General features: G+C 38.4%; 1 protein-coding gene across 4 annotated transcripts in view; it reads right to left on the bottom strand.

The window, feature by feature from the left end:
* Window positions 1–3,705: 3,705 nt before the first annotated feature.
* Window positions 3,706–22,212, bottom strand: part of LOC131694190 (rho guanine nucleotide exchange factor 11) — a 387,472-nt gene continuing 368,965 nt past the window's right edge. For all 4 annotated transcript variants that reach the window (XM_058982676.1, XM_058982678.1, XM_058982679.1 and 1 more), the window contains 5 exons: window positions 21,470–21,962; window positions 21,223–21,400; window positions 21,019–21,162; window positions 20,846–20,953; window positions 3,706–5,115 (listed from right to left, as the gene is read on the bottom strand). In XM_058982676.1, the coding sequence (XP_058838659.1) occupies window positions 4,990–5,115; window positions 20,846–20,953; window positions 21,019–21,162; window positions 21,223–21,400; window positions 21,470–21,962 (1,049 nt within the window). In that variant the 3' untranslated portion in view covers window positions 3,706–4,989. The remainder of the gene's footprint in view (window positions 5,116–20,845; window positions 20,954–21,018; window positions 21,163–21,222; window positions 21,401–21,469; window positions 21,963–22,212) is intronic.

Genomic DNA, 22,212 nt, shown 5'->3' with positions numbered 1-22,212 from the left:
GATGTAGTGGGGGATGATGACGCATCTGCTTGACTAAAGGAGTCGGTGCAGTGCAGCAGTACGGAGCGCAGTCCCGGGCACTTACAAAGCAGAGGTCCAATGTACGTCCATTCTCGTTGGTGACATTATTAATTTGCCGAAAAGTTGTGCTGCGGTAGTTGTCCAAAATACAACTGGCATTGTTAATAAGCGCAGATTTTTCGATATCCAATCGTAGAAAACCATTACTTGCTTGGCACCACGTCAAGCCAGGTAAGTTGAAGTCGCCCAGTATAACGATATCATCAGACGGGGCGGCGATCGAGGCGATAAAAGAAACGGAGGAAAGATGTACATCGATCAGGCTGGAATCACGAATTCTGTCAGGTGGAAAATACACAACACACAGGAACAGATTGCGATCGGCAAGTTTCACTGATATCCACACTTGCTCGGAGCTCGCCCACCGGTCATCGTTGATCACTCGGGCTTTTATACCACGCCGAACGGCGATAAGCACACCACCGCCTGATGTCTTGTGGCTGTTGAGGGCATTGCGGTCACAGCGGTAGACATCGAATGTTGAACCAAAGACCTGGCGAGACAGAGTACGGTTGTCGAGCCACGTCTCGGTCAAGGCGATAACGTCGTAACAGCAACCCGTGGTCGCGAGCAAATAGCTGTCCGTTGATGAATTTAGGCCACCAACATTCTGGTAGTAAACCTCGATGTTGTTGCAGGACGGATCAGGTACAGCAGAGAGCGAAGCCATGTTGCCGTGTAGGAAGATCCTTTCGTCAATCTCACGAACAGTATCGGAACGGTTCACGGTCGCCTGGTCGACTGTGGTGAGAGATTCGAGGCATCCCGAATCAACTGCGTCGCGCCCCAAAATACGACTATCGTCGTCGACGAGAGAAATGGTTGGCATCTGATAACAAGATGTCGGAGCAAAAGGCAAACAACTGGAAGCGAAGAATACATCAGCGCTTGAAGTGTTCGGAACAGATGTATACTTGCCATTTGCGGCAGGTTGGAAGACCCTTTCACCCATCCCACACACAGGACCGGGACGACTGATGATCGCTGGCTGCAAGTGCTCTACTGTGGCGGGGGGATCGAGGGCTTCCATAGTGCCAACTGCGGTGCGTCCCAGTATGCGTTGGAACCCGATGGCGGAATGCGGAGAGCAGGAACGGGGTGGTAGCAGCTTGCGGCGAGATTCGTACGATGAGCTAGAAGCGTGAATCGGTTCAACCGTTGTATCATTACAATTTTTATTATACTTGCCGAGAAAGGCGGCTTGGAAGACCCTTTCCCCACCCACACATACAGGACCGGGACGACTGATGAACGCTGGCGGCAAGGGCTCGACTGTAGCGGGGGGATCGAGGGCTTCCATAGTACCAACTGCGTTGCATCCCAGTATGCGATCGGCATCGGTACTCCTTCACAAGGGCGGTGTGGCTTGGTATAGTGGCATGGCCAATCGTTGCGGAGTCCTCTGCAGGACCATTGATGGGCCGGGTTGCATTAGAGAGGTACATGCTTCTTCTGGAGGCGGTGGAAAATCAGTCGGCGGACTCCAAATGTTCTGGGTACGGCTGTCTTCAAATTCCCTGAACAGTATGCCTTGCGGCCATGTGTCAGGATTAAGAGCTGCGTCACGGTACTTTGGGTGAACTCCAACTTTGAAGGATATGAAGTTCAAAGTACTGACGTCTATGCCTTTTTTAACAAGCGGAATAACCTTTATCTCCTCGTTACAATTTAGTCCTTCTTTAGACATTTTTTCGACAGTCTCTTTGCTAACGCTAGGATGAAAGCGCGAAAGATACATCCAGAGCAACGGCGCGGGAGGTGGAACCGTAAAAATGTTGCTATTATCGACTAGCTTTCGACTACCAACAAGAATATTGCTCGGATCAGGGCCATCCTCACGACGACGTTTCTGAGGTGGTCGAGAGGTACCGGAGTTTGGTCGGACTGGAGTAGCTGTTGAAACCTTTCTAACCAGGCGCGAAATTTGCTGGTTATTTTTGGATAACTCGGCCTTTAGCTCAGCACAGACGTCATCCGTTTTCCCAGCGATAGCAGCGATAACACATCCAAGTGAAGAAACGGTGTCGCGAAAGCGAGCAAACTTCATCAGCTTGACACATTCATTGCACATCCAAAATAAGTTTGGGTTTTCCGCAAGTTTTTTCAAAAACGGCTTGTTAAGTTGTTTTCCACATTGCATATGTACCACATTTTTGCAAAAACCCATGCATTCAATAAAGTCGTCATCCGATTTGACGGTTTTCGCGCAGTGATCACATGCACTTGCCATAATGCGTGCCGATCTGAGAATGCGAACAATGAAATATAGATGGCGCTGCGGTCGGTGGAAAGTTTGGTGGTTAAGTCACAGAAGTTCACTCAATTACGTTCTTCGCTGATTTTTTCGCAACACAAAAGCAAACAGGAGACACTTTCACACTGCACAATAACAATGTTAAAAACAAAATACTGAGTCGATTAACACGACAAACAACGATAAAAACTTCACAAATCGCGTCAAAAAGTAAAAATAGTTGGAGCGATTTATGTAAACAACTAATCGGTAGGAATACACTGAACCAAAAAAAAAGTTTTTTGCTAATTGAATGTCGTTAAAAACATTAAAGGGAAAAAGTTTGAATGACTTATACTCGTTCATCAAAAAGACACAGACACAGTAAAGTGTTCACAAGAGTTCAAAGCAAAATTTATCTTTTTAGTTGAATTTTAAACTTGACGAATGACTGTTTCAAACTGAAATGGGCTATTCTCGAAAGCATGCATTTTTCGTCAGGCTAGTTATGAAGTATCGGTGTATATGTCAAATATGTGAAAATAGAAGAAAACGGTAAAATAAATCTTAATGACAGTCTTCCTGAATGAACATCGTATACAATGTTTGCTCTGTTTCTGTGCTCATATCAATCCGACACTTCGTGTAGGTACGTACTCGAACACGCTATTTCGTACCGAAACACGTGCAAATGTTCGTCTACACTCCCGAACCTCATGTACGTACACGGTGTTCGTACACTTAGGTTCGTGGTTTTCTCTTTCTCACTCTCATCATCACTAGCGTTGACTCTTTTTGCCTTGTGCGAATCGTTTTTGTGTACGCACGCTGTGTACATAGACGGATGTTTAAACTAGAGTTTGTACATCGTTCGCTTGGGTTCGATGTTCCAGGTAATCCTGTACATCGAGACGAAGCATATTTGAGGTTGAACGTGCGCACGAAATTTTGTACATAGATACATGTCGATATTCATGGGAAGTCTGCTAAGTAATGAATATGAAATGGTTAAAATTCAAATGTCAGATCAAATAACTTTGTAGATAACAGTTTTTGCAGGGATAAAGCTGATCTAGACCAGTTTCAACTTATCTATATCAAAAACAAAGCTGCCGCAGTATGGACTAATTGTATCTGAGATACAATACCCAAGACACCAAATCACCACGACGCATACTCAGAGCAACAGAGGCTCTATTCGACGAAAGCAGTTTCCTGTCGCACGATGCGATTGATCAGCTGCAGTTTGATTACCGAGTTCCTCTTTTGATCATTTCTTTTCGAGCGTGGATTCCGAAATGTTACGAGTTGATACATTCCGAAAAACGTTTGCTGGTATCGCGTATATTGACAAATGCTGATAACATACTGTTGGAGTAGTATAATTCAAGTTTTAGGTTATTTTCCGTTTTTATTGTTTTTACGAGTGCATTTTTAGATCTATTTACAACTTACTACATTTCTATAAGGATCTGCTTGAGTGTTTCAATTGAATTGGCAATATTTGCTCTTGCTTCCACTGTCAAAGAGGTGATATATGTTCACTAATTATAGTGGTTATAAATTCAGGCAGAGGAAAAAATGTACAATAAATAATAGCTCTTCTATGTTGCGGCATTCTTGCATTCAAAAGTTGTGATAAAATTATGATAAAAATAAACAAAATATCTTAACATACAGTTCATCTTTACGACGGTTATTTGCTTTCTGTCGCTCTAACTATGTTTGCCTACTAGTGTAAAAATAATGATAACTTAAATAATACATAAACGGCTAAATTTGTTTTGTAATGCTCTTTGCTTTGCTTTGCTATTTTAGGTTCGGGTTTTTTTTCTCTTTGATTCTACCTTCTCCCGTTTGCGTGTGACTGTGGAAACGAAGATGGAATTTACAAGAATCACATTTTCTGAAAAAAAAAATGTGTTCCTTTTCTCCAGTCGAACTAAACACCCTTTCCGCAAGAATAAAAAAATGATACTTAAAAAGCATGAGTAGAAATAGTAGTCGTACTAGCGGAATTTACGTTTACATCTTCTCTTTATTAAATTTTCACTTTAAGCATTCACGATGGAAATAGTTGATATAATGCACTAGAAAGTTAAATAAACTAAAACAAAAAACAACATTTATATAAAAAGTACACAAAATAAATTAACTCAACATAATCATTTCGCTGCTGGTGCTCGTTACGCTTCCTTTTCTCTTTTTTATCGATGGCATCGTATTTGCCGTTGAAAAATTGCTTGTGGGTAATCTTTTCTAGTTGTCTACGATGCGACGATCAAATACTGGATGCACGCTCATTTGCTGGGCATCCCAAAAAGTTTATTATCGTCCAAAATAGTTCTGACTAAACTTGCTCTTTTTGACGACAAATATTCGAGTATACAAAAACACGTTAAAACATACATACTTGTTGCTGTTGTTGTTGTTATCTGTTTAAGGCCATCCAATTCCATCGGTTTTCTAACAATAGGTTTACGCGCCTTCTTCCACTATCCATGGTCATGAACACGGCCGCCGAACTAACCAGATGGTTAGTTGGGCAGTGGAAGGAGCGCCATGGTAAAGTTAACACTAACCATTCCAAAATGCCGACACCGACAGCGAGTTCCGTGATTTGCACATTTTTGTTTATCCGGCTTGAGTTTACATTTAGTTGGTGTAATGGAATTTCACTCATGTACAGCACTGGTAGTACTGGTGGTTTCTGTTGCTGATGGTGATTGACTTTCCGAAGTCTGCTGCTGTTCTTGCTGCGACTGCTGTTCAGGATCAGTCACGGGTACTTCAGTAGTTTCCTGTAGGATAAATTGATACCACGTTAAAGTAAACATTCTATTCAATAATATTCGTAAATGCTTGGTCTACATTTGAAAGACAGTGATGGCCCGATTTTATCATTTCCATGGTGTATGTTAGACTGGAAAATAGGGAACACTGACAAAATAGGAGCATATTTTCTTCCCTTTCAAAAAACGAAGTCTTTAAAATAAATGTATTGTAATAATTTCGGTTTTTTAAAAGGGAAGAAAATATGTTCCTATTTTCTCAGTGTCAGTGTCGTTAGTCCAAGACATAACCTCATAAACATTTCTTATTATGTAGTAGAAATTACCTTTAGGGTAGTAAAAGTTGGGGGGCTTAGTCGTTAGTCTGCGTAGACTTATTCTGACATTTTGATCTTCTTGTTCTACTAATCATTAAAAAGATTTAAAGAGTGTTCTGCGCAACATCAGCTAGATTATTTATGCGGACACTTAGAACTGGTACACTATCCGAGCAGAGTCTGACAACAAATTGAAAACTAAACTTGATGTTTGGCAAATGATTACTAGAGTTGTTGTCGTTTTAACGGTTAAAAGATCAAAACTGAGAGCAACAAAATTGTCCTATGACATCAAACAGAAAACTAATTCTGCTATCAGTGAGAGTAAATTGAAAGCTCATTCAGATGTTGAATTTTTTTTGATAACAAAATATGTATTCACTTTGATGTTTTGCCAAAGAAATATAAATATAGAAAATTCTTCAAAGAAACAATCATAGCAAATTGAGATCAAAATGATAGCAAATTGAGATCAAAATTTGATGTCATATTTAAAAAATCTAAAACTGATAGCACAATAAGATTTCAATTTGATACTATTGTCAAAATATGAATTCTACTTGTTGTAATTTTGATGTTCGACTTTGCTCTGGTATAATACGTTTGAACCACTCTATTCAGAGCCTCAAAAAATGGTGATTCTTTGTGATTGTTTGGACAAAATATTAACACAATACATTTTTGTATTTTTTTGCATATTTGATCTCATAAAAATTGTTAATCAAGTACATATTAAACCTTGAACAATAATATGCCCACTGAATTAAATTTGTGTAGTTCTAAGTATTTTTGTCCATTCATTGGGAAAATTAAAAAAAATCTTTCGCATAAATTGAAACCGCCGTCAATTACAATCAATTGATGTTTACAAAGAAATAGCTCATCACTTTGAATTCGAAATGATTTGCCAACTAAATGAAATTTACGCACTTCAACGTATTTTTGTCTACTTTTTGAGAAAGTTAAAAAAAATCAATTAGCAAGGGACTGGAAGGTGTGAAGTATTTTTAATATTAAGAGCCATAATACTCAAGGAATAGCAAGGAAACGAAAGAAGAAAGTTTTAGAAAATCATGGAATAGGGTCATATGATCAATTTTGGATTTTATCGACTATTTAACCCTTTGTCTTCTACTACAGGAGTCAGGATGTTTCAGCATTTTTATCAATTAAGAAACCCCGACTCACTCATAGTCGTTAATAAGTTATGTAAAAAGATATGAAAATGTTTCTTTCAGAAATTGTAGCCGCCATCAATTGCAATCGATTGGTGTATAAAAATTATATGTCATCGTTTTAAATTCGAAATAATCTGCCAAATAATTAAAATTTCTGTAGTATTACGGCTTTTTGTCTACTTGATGAGAAAATATTATATAAAAAAATACAGCAAAAATTTGTTCTTCCAGAAAAAGTAACCGTCATCCATTACAATCGATTGGTGTATAAAAAGTGTATGTTATTGCTTCGAATTCGAAGTTATTTGACAACTAAATTAAATTTCTACGTAATTTCGTCAATTTTTTGAGAAAATATAAATATTTGTATGAAAAAGCATAGGTCATCGCTTTAAATTTGAAATTATTATCCAAATAAGTGAAATTTCTTAAGTATTAGTATAAAAAAGTATATCTCTTGTTCTCAGCATCTTCTTTAATAAAAAAAATAATCGTTTAAAATATAAAGGAGCATAAAGAGTATTTTAAAAATTCTGAACTTCTACTTATTTACTGAATCGTTCCTATAACACACTATTAATCTATTATCTAGTGCATAGATTACAACTCTGGAAGTACTAAAAATTTAATTGCTTTAAGAAAAATTGAAATTGTGATATTGTGTTGTTCTTTCGAATTTGTGATAGTGAGATAGAAAGTGATGTATTTTTCAATATGATAAGGCAAATCATGAATGAGTTGCCCAGAGTGGAGAGAGGAGTGACACTTCGTACCAAATCTTCGGATGGAGACCCAATTATTTAAAAACATATGGATGCCAATCTTGAGTCATTGCAGGTATTCCATAAATATAATTAATTGGAAATTATAGGCCTGTACATCCTGTTGGCCGGATTGGACTCCGCTAAGGGCGCCAACCTTATGTGGGCACTGAAATCTTGATATGTTTTATAAGAAAATGGACTTCAAATTGAAAAATTATGAAAATTATTGCCAACAATCGCTTGTTTTCTAAGTTTCATTCATTTCCTGTGCTTCCATCTTCACTCGTAGAAACAAGTGGTCCTTGAAACAGCCAATCTCGTGCTTCATTGGATCCACGTATAACAAACTCGAATCGATGATCACACCATCGATCTCAACTTTATAGGTAGACATGTAGATACGGTAGTCCTTTAAGAAAATTCGTCGTCAGTAACGTAATTAACTGCTTAAGGCAGAATATCACAATACTGAGTTTAATTGGGCAAACTATAGACATCTTTGTCACGGCTGAAAATGCCTGCTTTAGTTCTTTCAAAATCTTTACAATACAGATTATCTGTGATCCGAAGAATATCAGATATGGTACGATTGAGTTCAATGTGTTTAATTTTAAACGGGTAGTCGGAGTATCCGATTACAATTTATAATTTTAAGATAACAAAGGAAGAGACAGAAATTATGGGAGATATCAGAAATTGAAAGACAATTCAGTGAATAGCATAGCAAAAGTGCAGTTGTGCTGAAACTGTCCTGCACTATTTATAAAAAGGAACAAATTTTTCGGAATGGGACTAACCATCTCTGGTAGAACGAAACAGCGAAAAGGAGGGAGAGCAAATCTTTCTGGAAAGACTTGTAACACATATCCGAAAGCTGCTAGCTCGCTTTTGATAGTTGTGTCTTGTCTTGTGGAGAAACAAAACAGAAAGATTTAGATGCGAAGAGGAAAAGCAATTTCATGTTGTTGTTTTTTCTCGCGTTGACAGCTGTGTACAAAATTTGTTCCTTATTTCTATAGTGAGCTGGTGAGCTGTGACTCTTTTGAAAAGAGCTTTAGCTCATCAGCTTTCTTTTGTGAATCGATTCATTAAAATAGCTCATCAGCGGATCGCCCATCTCTACTTTCCGCATTTGGCTAACAGACACTTAACCTCACATTCCCCGCGGAGCATTCACTAACAATGCTGGTAGCATTGGCAAATAAGGCAACTTTCAATAATTTCACTTGCGCTGACCCGTAGCGTGCTGGTGAACGGGTTTGCCCCCGCAAAGGACGACAGTTATAGGAGAGTGCTTAAATCATAATGTGCTCTATAAATCTAGTGAGGATAACTCATAAAATATGTCAGGATCAGTGCAGTAAAATTTCATTTCATTCAATCGAAACTGAATGAACGCAGTCAATCAGTCGTCTGCAGTAGCATTCACATTCATTTAACGCATCAGTTGTTGTTAATCTGAAGCTGGGTTCATGGCAATTCACTCACCGCTGCTTTCAAATGAGTCGCAATTCATATTCAACCTCCTTCGTTTGATCCTCTCAAATGAATAGATCAGCTTTCAATTTCCCCAGTGAGCACCAGTCAAATGAGATCCGGGTAAACCTAAGACAAAAAGAGACAACTGGCTTCGTATTTTTGGTTATCATGCCTTTCTTGTGCCAGATGACAGATGAGTGTATGCAGCTAGCGAGGTTGGCAGTGCAGCCAATTTCTTTGTCATATTTAGATATGTTGCTATAATACACATAATAATGACCATTTTATTGACACACAATAAGCTGTTATTAGTAGATTCATTATTTTCGTCTGAACTCTGCGAATTTAAGAAAATTTGAAAAAGAAATATGATAGCCGCAGTATGCTATCATAATTGTACGAAGCTGTCAAATTCATTGCTAAAATCAAATATGTAATTCAGCTATTTATTTGCACCTCTACCAATAGTTCCCTGTGTACAATTCCGATGACATGGTGAAGAGGTAAAACATTTCCACACTGGTTATATAGGAACACATTACGAGCACAGTCTATAGTCTACGAGAATCTTTTTTTTTCAGAAAGAATTCGAAAAGGTTCTGCTCGATATGAATGCTATAAATAGGTCATATCGAAGGTGGGTTTATTGATTTGAGGTAACCAAAAGGCGCCATATTGGATTGATTGATTGCAAAATGTCCTCAATCATCAGTTTCCGTCATCTAGTGACCATCATTGCAAAAGCGATATAGATATATATTGATCATGGTTTTTACTGTGGTGGTTACCCGAAACCGCCATCTTTGTTTTCAAAATGGCCTAAATTCATAAATTACGGTATTTTATGATTATTTTAAATGATACCCATATTGATAGTTGTTTTCACAGTTTCTTGGTCACTATAGGCCGCAATCTTGGATTTCAAAATGGCCTAACCTCCTTTCAAATGGTATCCATGTTGCCCTCATCTCTGATTTAAAAATGACTTTAACCATCGAGCTTGAGCTTGAGCTTGACCTTGTACGACCACCCGTAGCTGCTACTCCGTTATCGATCTAGATTAGCTGAAGTTGCACAGGGAATCAGTAGTAGTGCTTGGGATTAGGGAAACATCTTTCAATGTGCAACTCCTGGTAATCCTAAAGTGTTTATTGAACAAAACCGGCGCCGGCCTGGCCCGAACGTAGATCGCAGAAGGAACGTTAGTCCGATACTTGCTTTTGCTAGGCAACGGCTTTACTTCCCTTCCGAAGGAAGATTTTACACCTCAGAAAAATCTCAGCGACCTCGGCTGGGATTGCACCCAGACTAACTGGGATGGGTGGCTGTCACGCTTACCACTCAACCAACTACGCCTTCATTTAAAATGACTAACCATCGATTTCCGTTATCTATCATCTTGGACCTTTAACGAGTTCGCCCGTTTACACCTAAGACAAGATAAAGCAACTAGTAATACGATTTCTGTATATTTCTGTATTTTGGTAGTACGTCCATCTCTATTTCAAAGTTTGTGGCAAATTTGATTCCGATGAATAGGCTGTTATGCTGACCAAATTTGCTAGAAACATGTAGTATATGATAAAAATCTAGGATTGATTAGTTCCAGATATATTTTGGCGAAATGTGAGTTAATAAAACAGTCATTATTATGTGTATTATAGCAACATATCTAAATATGACAAAGAAATTGGCTGCACTGCCAACCTCGCTAGTTGCATACAGTCATCTGTCAACAATTATTCACCAGGGCACAAGAAAGGAAAGAAAACTCTCCAAGAAGAAGAGAAAGAAAGGTTCGGAACATTTGTCATTTTTGAGTGAATTTGTTTTATGTTTGTTAAGCAGAAAAGCCCACTACGTCATTTGTTTTATTCTTTTCTTTTTCATATCCTCCTGATTTATCAGCTTCCTCGAAAAAAATACAACCTTACTCATACAGAGAAAAAATGCTCGTACCTGTATCCGTCTTGAGTTGCCTCGTCTTATCATAGCCTTTACCCTATATTATTTATTATCTTGGTCGGAGTTATTTTTATGTCAGTGAGTGTTCCTTCATATTCATTTGTGAGTGGTTCATTGGAATGGTTCACTTCCATTAGCTGAGACCGTGCTAATGTGAGGTTGGTGTTCAATAGAAACTAAACAGGCAAAAACGTCAAATGACTAGAACCTGTTATTCAATTGACAGTGAACTTTGAGTGACTCAAACGAAGACGGCAGCCGAACTCAACTGATATAGTGGTGGTATGTTTACAGTGAAAGGCTCGAAGTTTCACTTGAAACGATTATTTTCGTTTGAAATTGATATTTTACCGCACTGGTCAGGATAAGAGTGTCATTTCCATATGAACATAAAATTAATGTACGAAAGTCGAACTGAAAAAGAAAGCCAATGTGAAAACCAAAGGGGTGCAGGATTGAAACTCTGTCAAGGGTGCCAGAAGACGACGTTACGGTCCTGGGAAATTGCAGTGGGACTGATAAGCGACCGCTTTCAATATGGGACTGGCATGCAGTTATTTTTCACGATTTCTGGAACAAAACCGTCAGAGTGTTCTCAATGTAGCAAGTAGACCTAGAATAATGGCGATTCCAATAGCAATAGCATCCACAAAACTGAATAAACAAAGCAGTTTCAGGCGATGCTACCAACACACTACAAGCAAAATCCAAAAACTTTCAGAATTATTATACCAATAATGTTAATAGTTTTGTTACGTTAGTTGTGCAATCGTAAAATCCCCATAGTAACAAGTACACAAAAAAATCTCTGCATTATTTCGCCTTTTATTGGATCTTTTAGAAACTTTCAGAGAATCAAAAACAACTAATTATTTATTAATTACACATTTCAAACCATTCAATTAATTTCCCTATTCTGAATAATCGCACTTTTCTTTTCACTACATCCAATAAATTTCATTCAGCTGATTTTCTTATTTTTTATCGCATTCATTCTAACTTCCTTCATATCCAGCTCACTTCCAACGATTTTGGAATGTTTGCTATCTTCATAATTGCAAACAAATTTTCGCTTAAGCGATACTCCAGTGGATTTGGTTGGTTCACCACACCAACACGATCCGAGCGTAATATATTTCACCGCATATTGTTTCAAACGTGATTTGAGACCGCTAATTTCAGCATATCCGCAAATCGCCTATCATATCAGAACATGCTTGTAAATTTACAGTCGTTGTCTTGCTTGTAGCGGAGAATTTAGATTTCATTGTTTTGTTATTGTATATTGTTGTTTCCACTAAGAGCCTTTCAAAATTTTATACATTATTGAATTTTGGATCGGTTATCTTCTGTCCAGATTGCTTGGTCGGTCAACTCCAGTCATCGTAAGTAATTAAATTGTACGTTGAATTATATAAGCCCGCTTCCTGACTAGGGACCTGTATTGTCTCAATTTGCATATATTGTATTAACTATTGGAGGTTGTTTGATGACCCTTTTGCTTTCGCCATCCACATAAGCATCATCGTGGCCTAACAGGTTTGATTCGGCGTAGTTCAGAAAAGATCGGTAGAAAAGAAAGATCATTTGGGAAAAAACAATGGATTAACCTTATTCCATTCCAGCACACTGCTTTGTACGCAGCTCACATTGGTTTAATTCCCATCCCCCGTGCATATAACTAGAAACTTTGTTAATATGAAAAACATGTGAATGACCCTTAGTTTAAAACTTATATAATCGCGCTATTTCAATACGAATTTCAATATTGTCTCCTTTTTAAAACGATCATCTACTTTGAGTTTATCTTTTTCGGTGTAATAGGGGGGGGGGGGGGGATTCAAATAGCATCACTTTCATATTCTTATTGACTTTTTGGTGCAATTAATTCAATGTGTCTTGTTTTATGTATGTTTTATGTAAGTTTCACTAGCAATTGTGCAATCGTTGCAAAAATGGAGTTGTAAGAACATCTGCTCGTAAACAAATGTTGCACACGTATTTAGATAATCCGGGTCTCTTTCGCCATGCCATTCGCAAGAAGCTGGGAATGATCCAATCTACGGTCAATCGTGTTTTGAAACAAACGTTTGACTGTCAAGAGAAAGGAAAAAAGTGGTCTAAATGGATCTCCGTATGGTGTGAAGGAGGGTAATCGATGCTTTCAAGTGGAATCCCTAAAGTTCAGCAAGAGACGTGACCAAAAAACTGCAAAACTTTTTTGTAAGATGTGAAAAACGGAGTACACACGTTCAAAGGCGCCGCGATAAACGGTAGAATACATATAGTGGGGAAATTAGGTGCGCTGAAGCTCTACACTCAGCTATTGACGAAATCACATTGTCTCGTCATGGATGAGAGCATATTTCTCGCAGCTTCTTGGACTCCTTTTTTCTTTGCTTATCATAAGTTCGACATCCTCGAGGAATTAAGAAAGCAGAAGATGTCTAAGTTTACCAAAATTATATGATTTGGCAAGCAATTTGCTCATGTGGAAAGCGGACCACCCCGCTCGTGCCTACCGGAACGATGAATGTGTAGATTTACTGAAAAAAATTTCTCCAAAAGCGTCAACTGCCACTTCCAAAGTCTTACGGCTTTTCTGGCAGGATTTAGCCCCGTACCATTACTTGAAAGATTTTCTGGAGTAGCATATGGCTAAGGGTGAAATTTGTGCCACAGGATCTTAATCCCCCGAACGCACTCGAATTGCGGCCAATTAAGAAATACTGGGTCATCATAAAGCAGGCACTACGGAAGCATCATAAGGAAGTAAAATCAGAAACAGAAATGAAGAAACAATGGGTTTCCACACAAAAACAAGTTGGTCCAAATACTGAACACGACCTAATGAACAGTGTTGACCGTTATGTGTCCATTCCGAAGCAGGTTCCCTTGGGGCCAGAGTGACCATTCTGAGGTCAAATTGCCCTACGGTCCCGTGACAATAAATAACAGACTTCCGAGACGATTTGAAGAGTTTTGATACTCATATTGCTAGGATGTCCGACTATGTCCGGGGAACGTGCCATTTGAGCCAATATATTCTGATTCCTGATTCATATTGCTAGGATAATATTAAAATTTATGAATCATTCCCTAGTACTGGAACATTACTCCGGAAAATCCGAATTACCAAGAACCACTTCGGTTGAAGAAAGCCTTAGTTATGAGCATTTCAATTTGCGGGTACCCTTGTCGACCTGTTAAAGGTGTTTTTTTTGTTGGACACACAACGGATAGGATTAATAAGAAGCACGTAGCATTTGGCTATGTCTATATGTCTATGTTCATGGGTGAATTTTAACAAACCGTTTCTTGTGATGTAATTTGATTCTGTACTCCCTTTAAAATTCCTGTGTGGTTTCCATGTGAACCCACAGAAATTTTCAACATGTCGCTAATTGGTTCACTTCCATCTTGGTCGCAATAAAACACGTCATCAAACAAATCACAGGATGTAAACGCTGTGCAACTGGTGCATTTAGCTGATTTCTGTCCAGTGGATGAAAAGATATCGCCAAAGTGTTGCAATAATTTTGTCTTCGCTAAAACCCTGAGCCGACAGTCACGATACACTCGTGGTTCTCTCACGCCTGGCAAAAAAATTTCACACACACTCCTAATGTTGTTTGGTAGCTTAAAGATACTTCATCTGCTGAATAATCTACTAAATACAGTAAAGACCCGTTTATATCAGCCCCTTGGCGAATTTTAAGCTGATTAAACAGGGACATTGATAAAATCGGGACATATATTTTTGTCTTTTTAATAAATCGAAGTTCCTAAAATATTCTTTGTTCCTTAGATACAGCATTGCAACCTTTTCTGATTATTTACTTTAAGTTCCCCTTAAGGGGGTCTGACAGTGCAAAATAAAAAATAAAAAATTATTTTTGCATTTTTCGGATCTCTAAGATAAGAAATATATGCTCAAGAAAGGATTTACTTGAATTCATTTTGGTTCGTCTGCTAGAGCCCATCAAACTACCAACTATCAATTTTCGTATAAAGCTGATAAAATTGGGTCAAAAAGAGAACACATACAATAAGTCTTCAAATCGAATAAAATATTTCAAATAATTAGATTTTTTTTATAAAATCGAGAAACTAGTTCTATTAGCTACACAAAAAAACCACATTTAAAACTATAAAATGTTTCCGCAAACTTACAGCGTGAGAAAAGCTCTTAGTTAAATTATCCCCACGATTATTGCGGCGATAGTTAAATTATGTTCACGGATGATTAGGTATGATTTACTGTTTATACGACATGACTGAAAGTACTGTAAACTACTAGGAAACTTGACAACTATAAATAATACACTGTGAGTTAGGAGATAATGATGAAAGTCCATCTGATCCGAGACAATCGAGCATGACGTCAGTTAACATTTACTTCTTGGATCCATTTGGATCACTAAGTACACTACGATTCAGCTGAAAAATCTGTCGAAAAAGAAGGTCAGGTTCTACTACGGAATGTAGTACCCCGGAGGCAATGAAGCTAAAAATGAAAACCTTTTATGACGCCATGCTCGATCGGTTCCGATTTGTTTGACTTTCGTCATTGTTTCCGCCTAAAAGGTGTATTCATAAAAAATGTAACACATGCGAAGAACAAAAATCCAACTAGTGAAGGTCAAAACTATGTCTCTGATTTTTTTGCAGAAGACGGATTTTTTTTCTTATAGTAATCTTTCAGTACATGTAGTATTTTCAGACAATTTTATGTAACAGCAAATCATACGTGAAGAAATTTTATACGGGATCACCCAAAAGATTCTCATCGATAGATCGCTAAAAAGCTTGTTATTGCCAAAATCACGTGACGCGTGTGATTAGGACCTTCAAGCAGCGTTTAATTGTTGAAAAGTACATGAATAACTGAAAAAGTAGCTTTGGGATGGTAGGAAAAGTTTTGGCAGGGAGCTCAAGCGCCAACCGGGATGTCACAAATAAATACAACGTATCCGACTCTTTTATCCAGACAATTATGAAACGTTCTCGGTTACACATTCACAACATTCATAAGGAGCCAAAACGCAAAGAGAAACAAAATAATCGCAAAAACCTGTGCCGGTAGACTATGCGTGCAGTTTTGCATATTGATAGATGATGGAACTTATGCTAAGACCCGTTTCCGAATCCTTGAACATGAATATTTGGTATCCAGTCCAAGTTTGCCGTTTCATAGTATGTTCGAAAGAAAACAATGTCAACATATGGCAAAAAACTTCTGATCTGGCAAGTGATTGGAAGATGTAGTCAAATTAGTACTTCATTATCCTGAGCAAACTCCTATAATATTAAACACCAAGGGGGATTCATCCTTAAGATGTTCATAAATATGGCCAAATTATTTAACAATAATCAAAACACTATGGTCTGAATAACCCATAAATATATGAAAATGTGATTTTATATGAGATGTACACGCTATACCCATAACTAAAAAATCAGGCAAACGGTCCGCATAATGTACGAATTTTTTCGTCAGAGTTGTCAGCTTATCCATTACTATATCATGTACTACTATTGGATTCCCTACACACATGCGATAAAATCATGCGTAGAGCGACAGTACAGGATGTTTTCATGGGTTGATCCACTATCAAAACACTACAGCACCATGAGACACATCAGAAAGAGTGTCTTCTCTGCAGCGACTCATGGGGGGGGGGGAAGCACAATCGTCTAATTTGTCTTTGATCAAACTCTGTTTTATTCCGTTCGAAACATTTTGGTATGGTACGAGGTCTACAAATTGAAATTGACCCCCAAACTTTTCCGTAATTTAAACCCATGAAGAAAAAGGGATATTATGAAGACAGCGCATCGACAGCAACTCAAAATTATTAGAACCGAGCTTGAGTAGAAGTGTAAATACGATAAAAAATTGGAACATTATTTGTACAACAATTGAAGTGGGTAGAAAATATTTGCATGAAGTAAATAATGCTAAAATTAATTAGTAGTTCTTCATTTCCTGAAACTTTTAAGTTACTCCTAAGAAAATCCAAATACTGGTGCGGAATCGTCATGCAATTTTTTTCGAGTACACCCTTTAACTACTAACACAGCGACTACAGTTCCACCATGTAACAGCGACATGTTCCACCGATAAATAGTAACATGTACCGTTTCGAATGGAATGGTTGCACATTCCGAGTATAGTATCCGTAGACTATTTAAACAAACTCTCATACGCTGGATTGGTAGCAGTTAGTCAACAATTAGTATCAACTTGTGCAAATAACTAGAAGATCGTTCCCGTCTAAGAATGTTCGTTCAACTGTTGCTACTGGTAACCATTTCTGCTTGTTGTGTTCTTCCGGCATCGGGAGCTGCATTTCCTGATGACCCACCACCAGCAGCACCATCAGTAGCACCAGCAGCACCACCAGCGGCGCCACCAGCAGCACCACCGGCTACCCCCTCTCCCAATATCGTCAATGAAATTATATCCAAATTGTTGACCACTTTACAGATGGTGCCAGCTATTCTAGGTAGCTTGATAAAATTTCCTAGCGTTTAAATAAGTCTATGGTCCGACAAAATTGCCGGATCGGTTCAACATTCAACGAGTATGATGAAGGAAAGTCATCCGAACAATGAGATTTCCTGTTTGCATAAGGAAGGACATTGGGCTTTGAATAGAATTTTTATTGCTTTTTATACTTAATTTATGTTTTTTAAACTACCAAGAGTGAGAATATAAAATTGCTGAAAATGACAATTCTTCTGGATGAATTGAGGAGCCCTCATGGAGTAAGTCATATTGGAAAATTTATGATGCATATTAATGTGAATCTCGTGTTTTATGCTAAATATTGGAAATTTTTATTTAAGAATATTTTGGAAATGTTTGATCTTCGTTCTGTTTATTACAAACTTATTCGGCACAAAACAAGTTTGGATAATGAGCGTATTTAGGCTCAATTAAGGAGAGGGTCGCACTGTTTTTTGAAAAAAAAAATTAATGAAGCTATATCATCTATTACCTCACACAGTTAAAGTTTCAGTGTACTGTGTTTTAAACGTCTATATAAAACTTATTTATATTCTGCCAGCAGAAATGGCTCAATTTTCAGCATAAATGAAAATAAATATTCTATTTTGTGCATCTATTCTCACTGAAAAAATTCAATTATCGCATCGTTAGCGTGGCAAATTTTACCGCATAGAAAAAAAATCTGGTTGAAACACGTTGCCATATAAATTCCATTGTGCTGAAAAAATTCTAACTAGGTATCCCGATCAAGAACACCATCACGTGATTTGTAAAGCGAATCATTCTTCTTTTTTCGCTTGATCAAAGCAAACATAAACACCACACGCATGAAAGAACCTCATCATTTGTTAGAATAAGTGCTCCAAGAATCGTGCAACGCCTGAAACTGGTAATAATTAGTTTCATACCAAGCATTGTGTTGTCACGTAGCGAATTGTATGGGTAGATGAAATTAAAATCTCTACAATCAATTGTGTATCTGAAGCAAACATGGCGAAAAAAGAAAAAGCTTGTATTTCTGAATCGCGTATTATAGCAGCACTAGGCCTGTCCTTGCGTTTAAATAGTGCTTTTATGGTGAAATAATCACAAATAGATTCCCCAGCCAAAATAAAGGTATAAATCAGTTCAATATTTAATATATTTATGGCAGTATAACCGTATGATTTAAAAACGACGGTTCGTACTCGTTCGGATGAGTCAGTTTGCCAACTCATGCGCAATACTGTCAGAACAGAGAGTTACATCTAACACCTCTTCCCTCTAGACCGTGTCATTGTTGGACGAGTTTCTTATTCGAGCATATGCAGATTTGTACTGCATGGGTATTCCATCAATTCTTTGCCTCTCAAATTGATATCGGAGCTGCCCTAAATTGTGTAATGGATATTTGCATAACTATAGATTATGAGTGAAGACCGATTTCGGCTACAGTATGATACAACCCTTCTGAAACTTTCAGAAGGTGATGTAATAAGTGTTTCGGGTGTGTTGAAATCTGCAAATGTCAACAAAATTTGCCTTAAGGTTCAAATAACTTTCGGTGAGTGTCTACACGAACTGAACGCTTGATAGTATGCGTTGGAAAAAATGCGTTCAAATTTGTCACCGGTTTATCCATATAAAGCTTTCTTTAAACGCTAAAAGAAGAATATCAGTCGATTTATTAGATTATCACGATTCAAATCATGCAAAATAGTGGGTGGAAAAACAATTAACCGGGTGAAATGGTGCTTTTGAAAAAGTGGCGGTAATTTTTCGTCACATCACCACACTGTCCCGGGGCACGCAACACAACTGCGTAGTGAAAAAAGCAAAGCCACTTTTTCAAAAGCACCATCCCGCCCGGTCAATTGTTTTTCCACTATCTATTTTGCATAATTTGAATCCTGATAATCTAATAAATCGACTGATTTTTTCTCTTTTATAGTTTAATGAATGCTTTATAAGGATAAATCGGCGGCAAAACTGAACACATTTTTTCCTACACATACTACCAAGCGTTCAATTCGAACACATGCTCAAAAAAGGTAACTTGAGCCTTAAACAAGAAACTGATCCTCCCTATCGCTCTTTATGGCCATGAAGCGTGGACGTTGAGGGAGGCAGATAGGAGAGCATTCGAAGTCTTCGAGCATAAAGTGCTGCGGACAATACGGATATGCGAAAATAAAGCGTGGCGCAGACACATGAATCATGAGTTGTACCAAGTTTACAAAACTGCGGATATTGTTAAACAGATAAAATACGGCAGACTGCAATAGGCTGGTCATGTGGTGAGAATGTCGAAAGAATTGCAAAAACAATATTCAGCTGAGATCCAGGAAGAGGACGCCGACTTCGTGGGAGGTCACAAACAAGTTGGTTATATGCGGTGGAAGAGGATCTGAGATCCCTGAACGTGCGGAGGAAGTAAAAGGTAGCCACCTAAAACCGACAAAGATCGAGCTCTACGATACGCCCGGCATTGGCGGGATAAAGGTGTAGCCAACAAGGTATCAAGGTAAGGTAGGTAGGTGTGGTTTCTCATCTTACGAAAATTTGTGGGAAATGGTTATATTCTGGGCATTGGTTCATTCTGGGTAATGCTTTTCTGGTAAAAGGTATGTTCAGGTATATTGTTTTCTAGGAATTGGTGCTTTCTAGGGAATGATATTCTGGAAGATAGTTCTTTCTGGGGAAAAACTTCGGTGTTTTATCTTCTGGGGAAAGGTAATACAATGATCCTCCACCCGACTGAGCAATAAGATTCAAATAGTTGATATTTCATATTGGAACTTGCATTTTTTTAGTCGAGCACATCTGTTGACTAAATTCGTCTTTTTAAAAGTTAAGAGAAATGATTAAAACGTGTTATTTAATTAGAATATTCCTAACATATTAAAAAGCAGGCCGATAATGAACTGATGATCGGATTCTTGCACCAGAGTTGATCAGCTTAAGGTTCAACTGAGAAAGCCTGGAAGAGCAGTCATCTTTGTAAATAACAAAAGCAGTTTTTTTTGCACGCCGTTGGCAAAATCAATCAGTAGTATTTAAATAATGCCCCTTATACATTGATTGATTTTACGTGACGAACAAAACAATTTTTAAAATCGCGTTGTTAAATACAAAAAAAACAAACAAGCAAACAATTGATTGATTTTCATTAAGATTGAGTGAAGGGTAACGAAAAAAACTGTTTGTTCGGTTCCATAGATGACCGTTTTTTGAGGCTTTCTAATTTGAACAACATTTTTCATTGCTCTAAACATCAGGTTGCTCTAGTAGGAAGTCGTAGTTTGATTGTTGTTTGTCTAAAGCTGAGGAAAGAAATATCTCGTATCCAATTCACAACGCGTTACTTTGCATTGCCTTACAACACGAACGATATCTACACACTTGACAAAATAAAAATTACGTATGACGTAAACTACACTGCTACGTACTTTTCGGTCGGAGAGTTGAATGTCTCATGTTTTGACATGTGAAATAAAAGAATGTGTCGGAATGAAACATTTTAATTTATTGATAAACACTTACTTGCGATTCTAAAACTCTCTCCTGATGCATTGTATTTAGTAGTTCCCGTAAATGCTGATTTTCCCTTCTCAGTTGCTCTCGTTCTAAATCACGTTCGCTAATTTTTGGCTGTAAACGAAATCAGACCGTCATCACCGGAGTAGTAGCAATTTCCAAAATCAAAACAAACTTACCAACAGCTGTGATATTTGCGCATTTAGACCAGTTACGTAGTTCGCTATCAGATGGCACGGTATGGTCGGGGCAATAACCGATGCGTGCAGTAGCCGATTTCGACCGCACATATCAAATCCGGGATGTTTCGGTGGTAGGTGATTCTGTTAAGTGGATGTTTTAATACATTTTTGAACCTGAACAGATTGTCAAAGAGAATGTACCTGTGTCGTATCATAATTATCGTTTATTTCAAAATGCGAATCCGGCGTTTTGATGCCGCCGCTATCGTCGAGCGTGGCGGGATCGGTAGCTTTTGCTTCCGCAATGGCAGCTGCTTCCGCCGCCAGTTTCCTTGCTTGTGCTTCTAGAAGCTGAGATTCGAGTAGAACAGCGGTGGCTCTGCATTGCAAAATAGGAGAGACATTTCAGTAATTATAAGCGAAAAACAATAAAATTTGCCAATCTTACCTAACTTCATCGATTTCGCAGTAGCCATCCTCGTCCTCGGTAATGCTGATTTGGTCGTTCTCTAGTACGGAAGCGATCGGTGGGATTCCTATAGTGGGTGGCACGCCAACGTTATTATTGATAGGTTCAACCGTGGACCCGTTCAATTCCGGTCCACCCGTAGCAGCAATGGTAGACTTGGTGGCTGTCAGGGGAAGCAGTTTCACGCTACCGTTCCGACGATTGCACTCATCACAGACTGATGTGGACACAGCAGAAATTTCCTGGCTCTGGGATACCTTCATGTGCTCATTAAGTACATCCGTCAGCGACTGGATGTGGGCAAAGGCGGCAAGGATGATGTCCGTGGGTTCTTTCTGGGGTGCTTCCGGCTGGCCAGCGATATCCGCGATCGCCAGGAAATGTTCATCTGGCACTCTGAACATATCACAAACAACCCTCTGCTTCTCGACCAGCGTTTTGCGGATTGCCAGATCAAGTCGGCGGAGTTTTTCTGCGGAAAGAAAGTATTATTTCAGTATGTATCGATTGAGCCGGGAATCGGTATTTATTTGTTTAGAGTAATCAATCGTCGAGCTGAGCTGAATTGGAACCAGTTTTTCGTGGATGATCACGTCTCTCTGACGACAACCGCTTATTTCTACAATGTCCAAAATTTGTTTGCCTACTTGACAAGCTAACTAGTGTACTTTTATTTCTGAGCGAACCCTCCTCCGCAGTGGCAATACTCACAAAAGAAGGAA

This window comes from Topomyia yanbarensis, chromosome 3, assembly GCF_030247195.1.
Source record: "Topomyia yanbarensis strain Yona2022 chromosome 3, ASM3024719v1, whole genome shotgun sequence".
In the NCBI taxonomy this organism is placed as follows: domain Eukaryota; kingdom Metazoa; phylum Arthropoda; class Insecta; order Diptera; family Culicidae; genus Topomyia; species Topomyia yanbarensis.
This window is presented reverse-complemented; position numbering and strand designations above follow the sequence as displayed.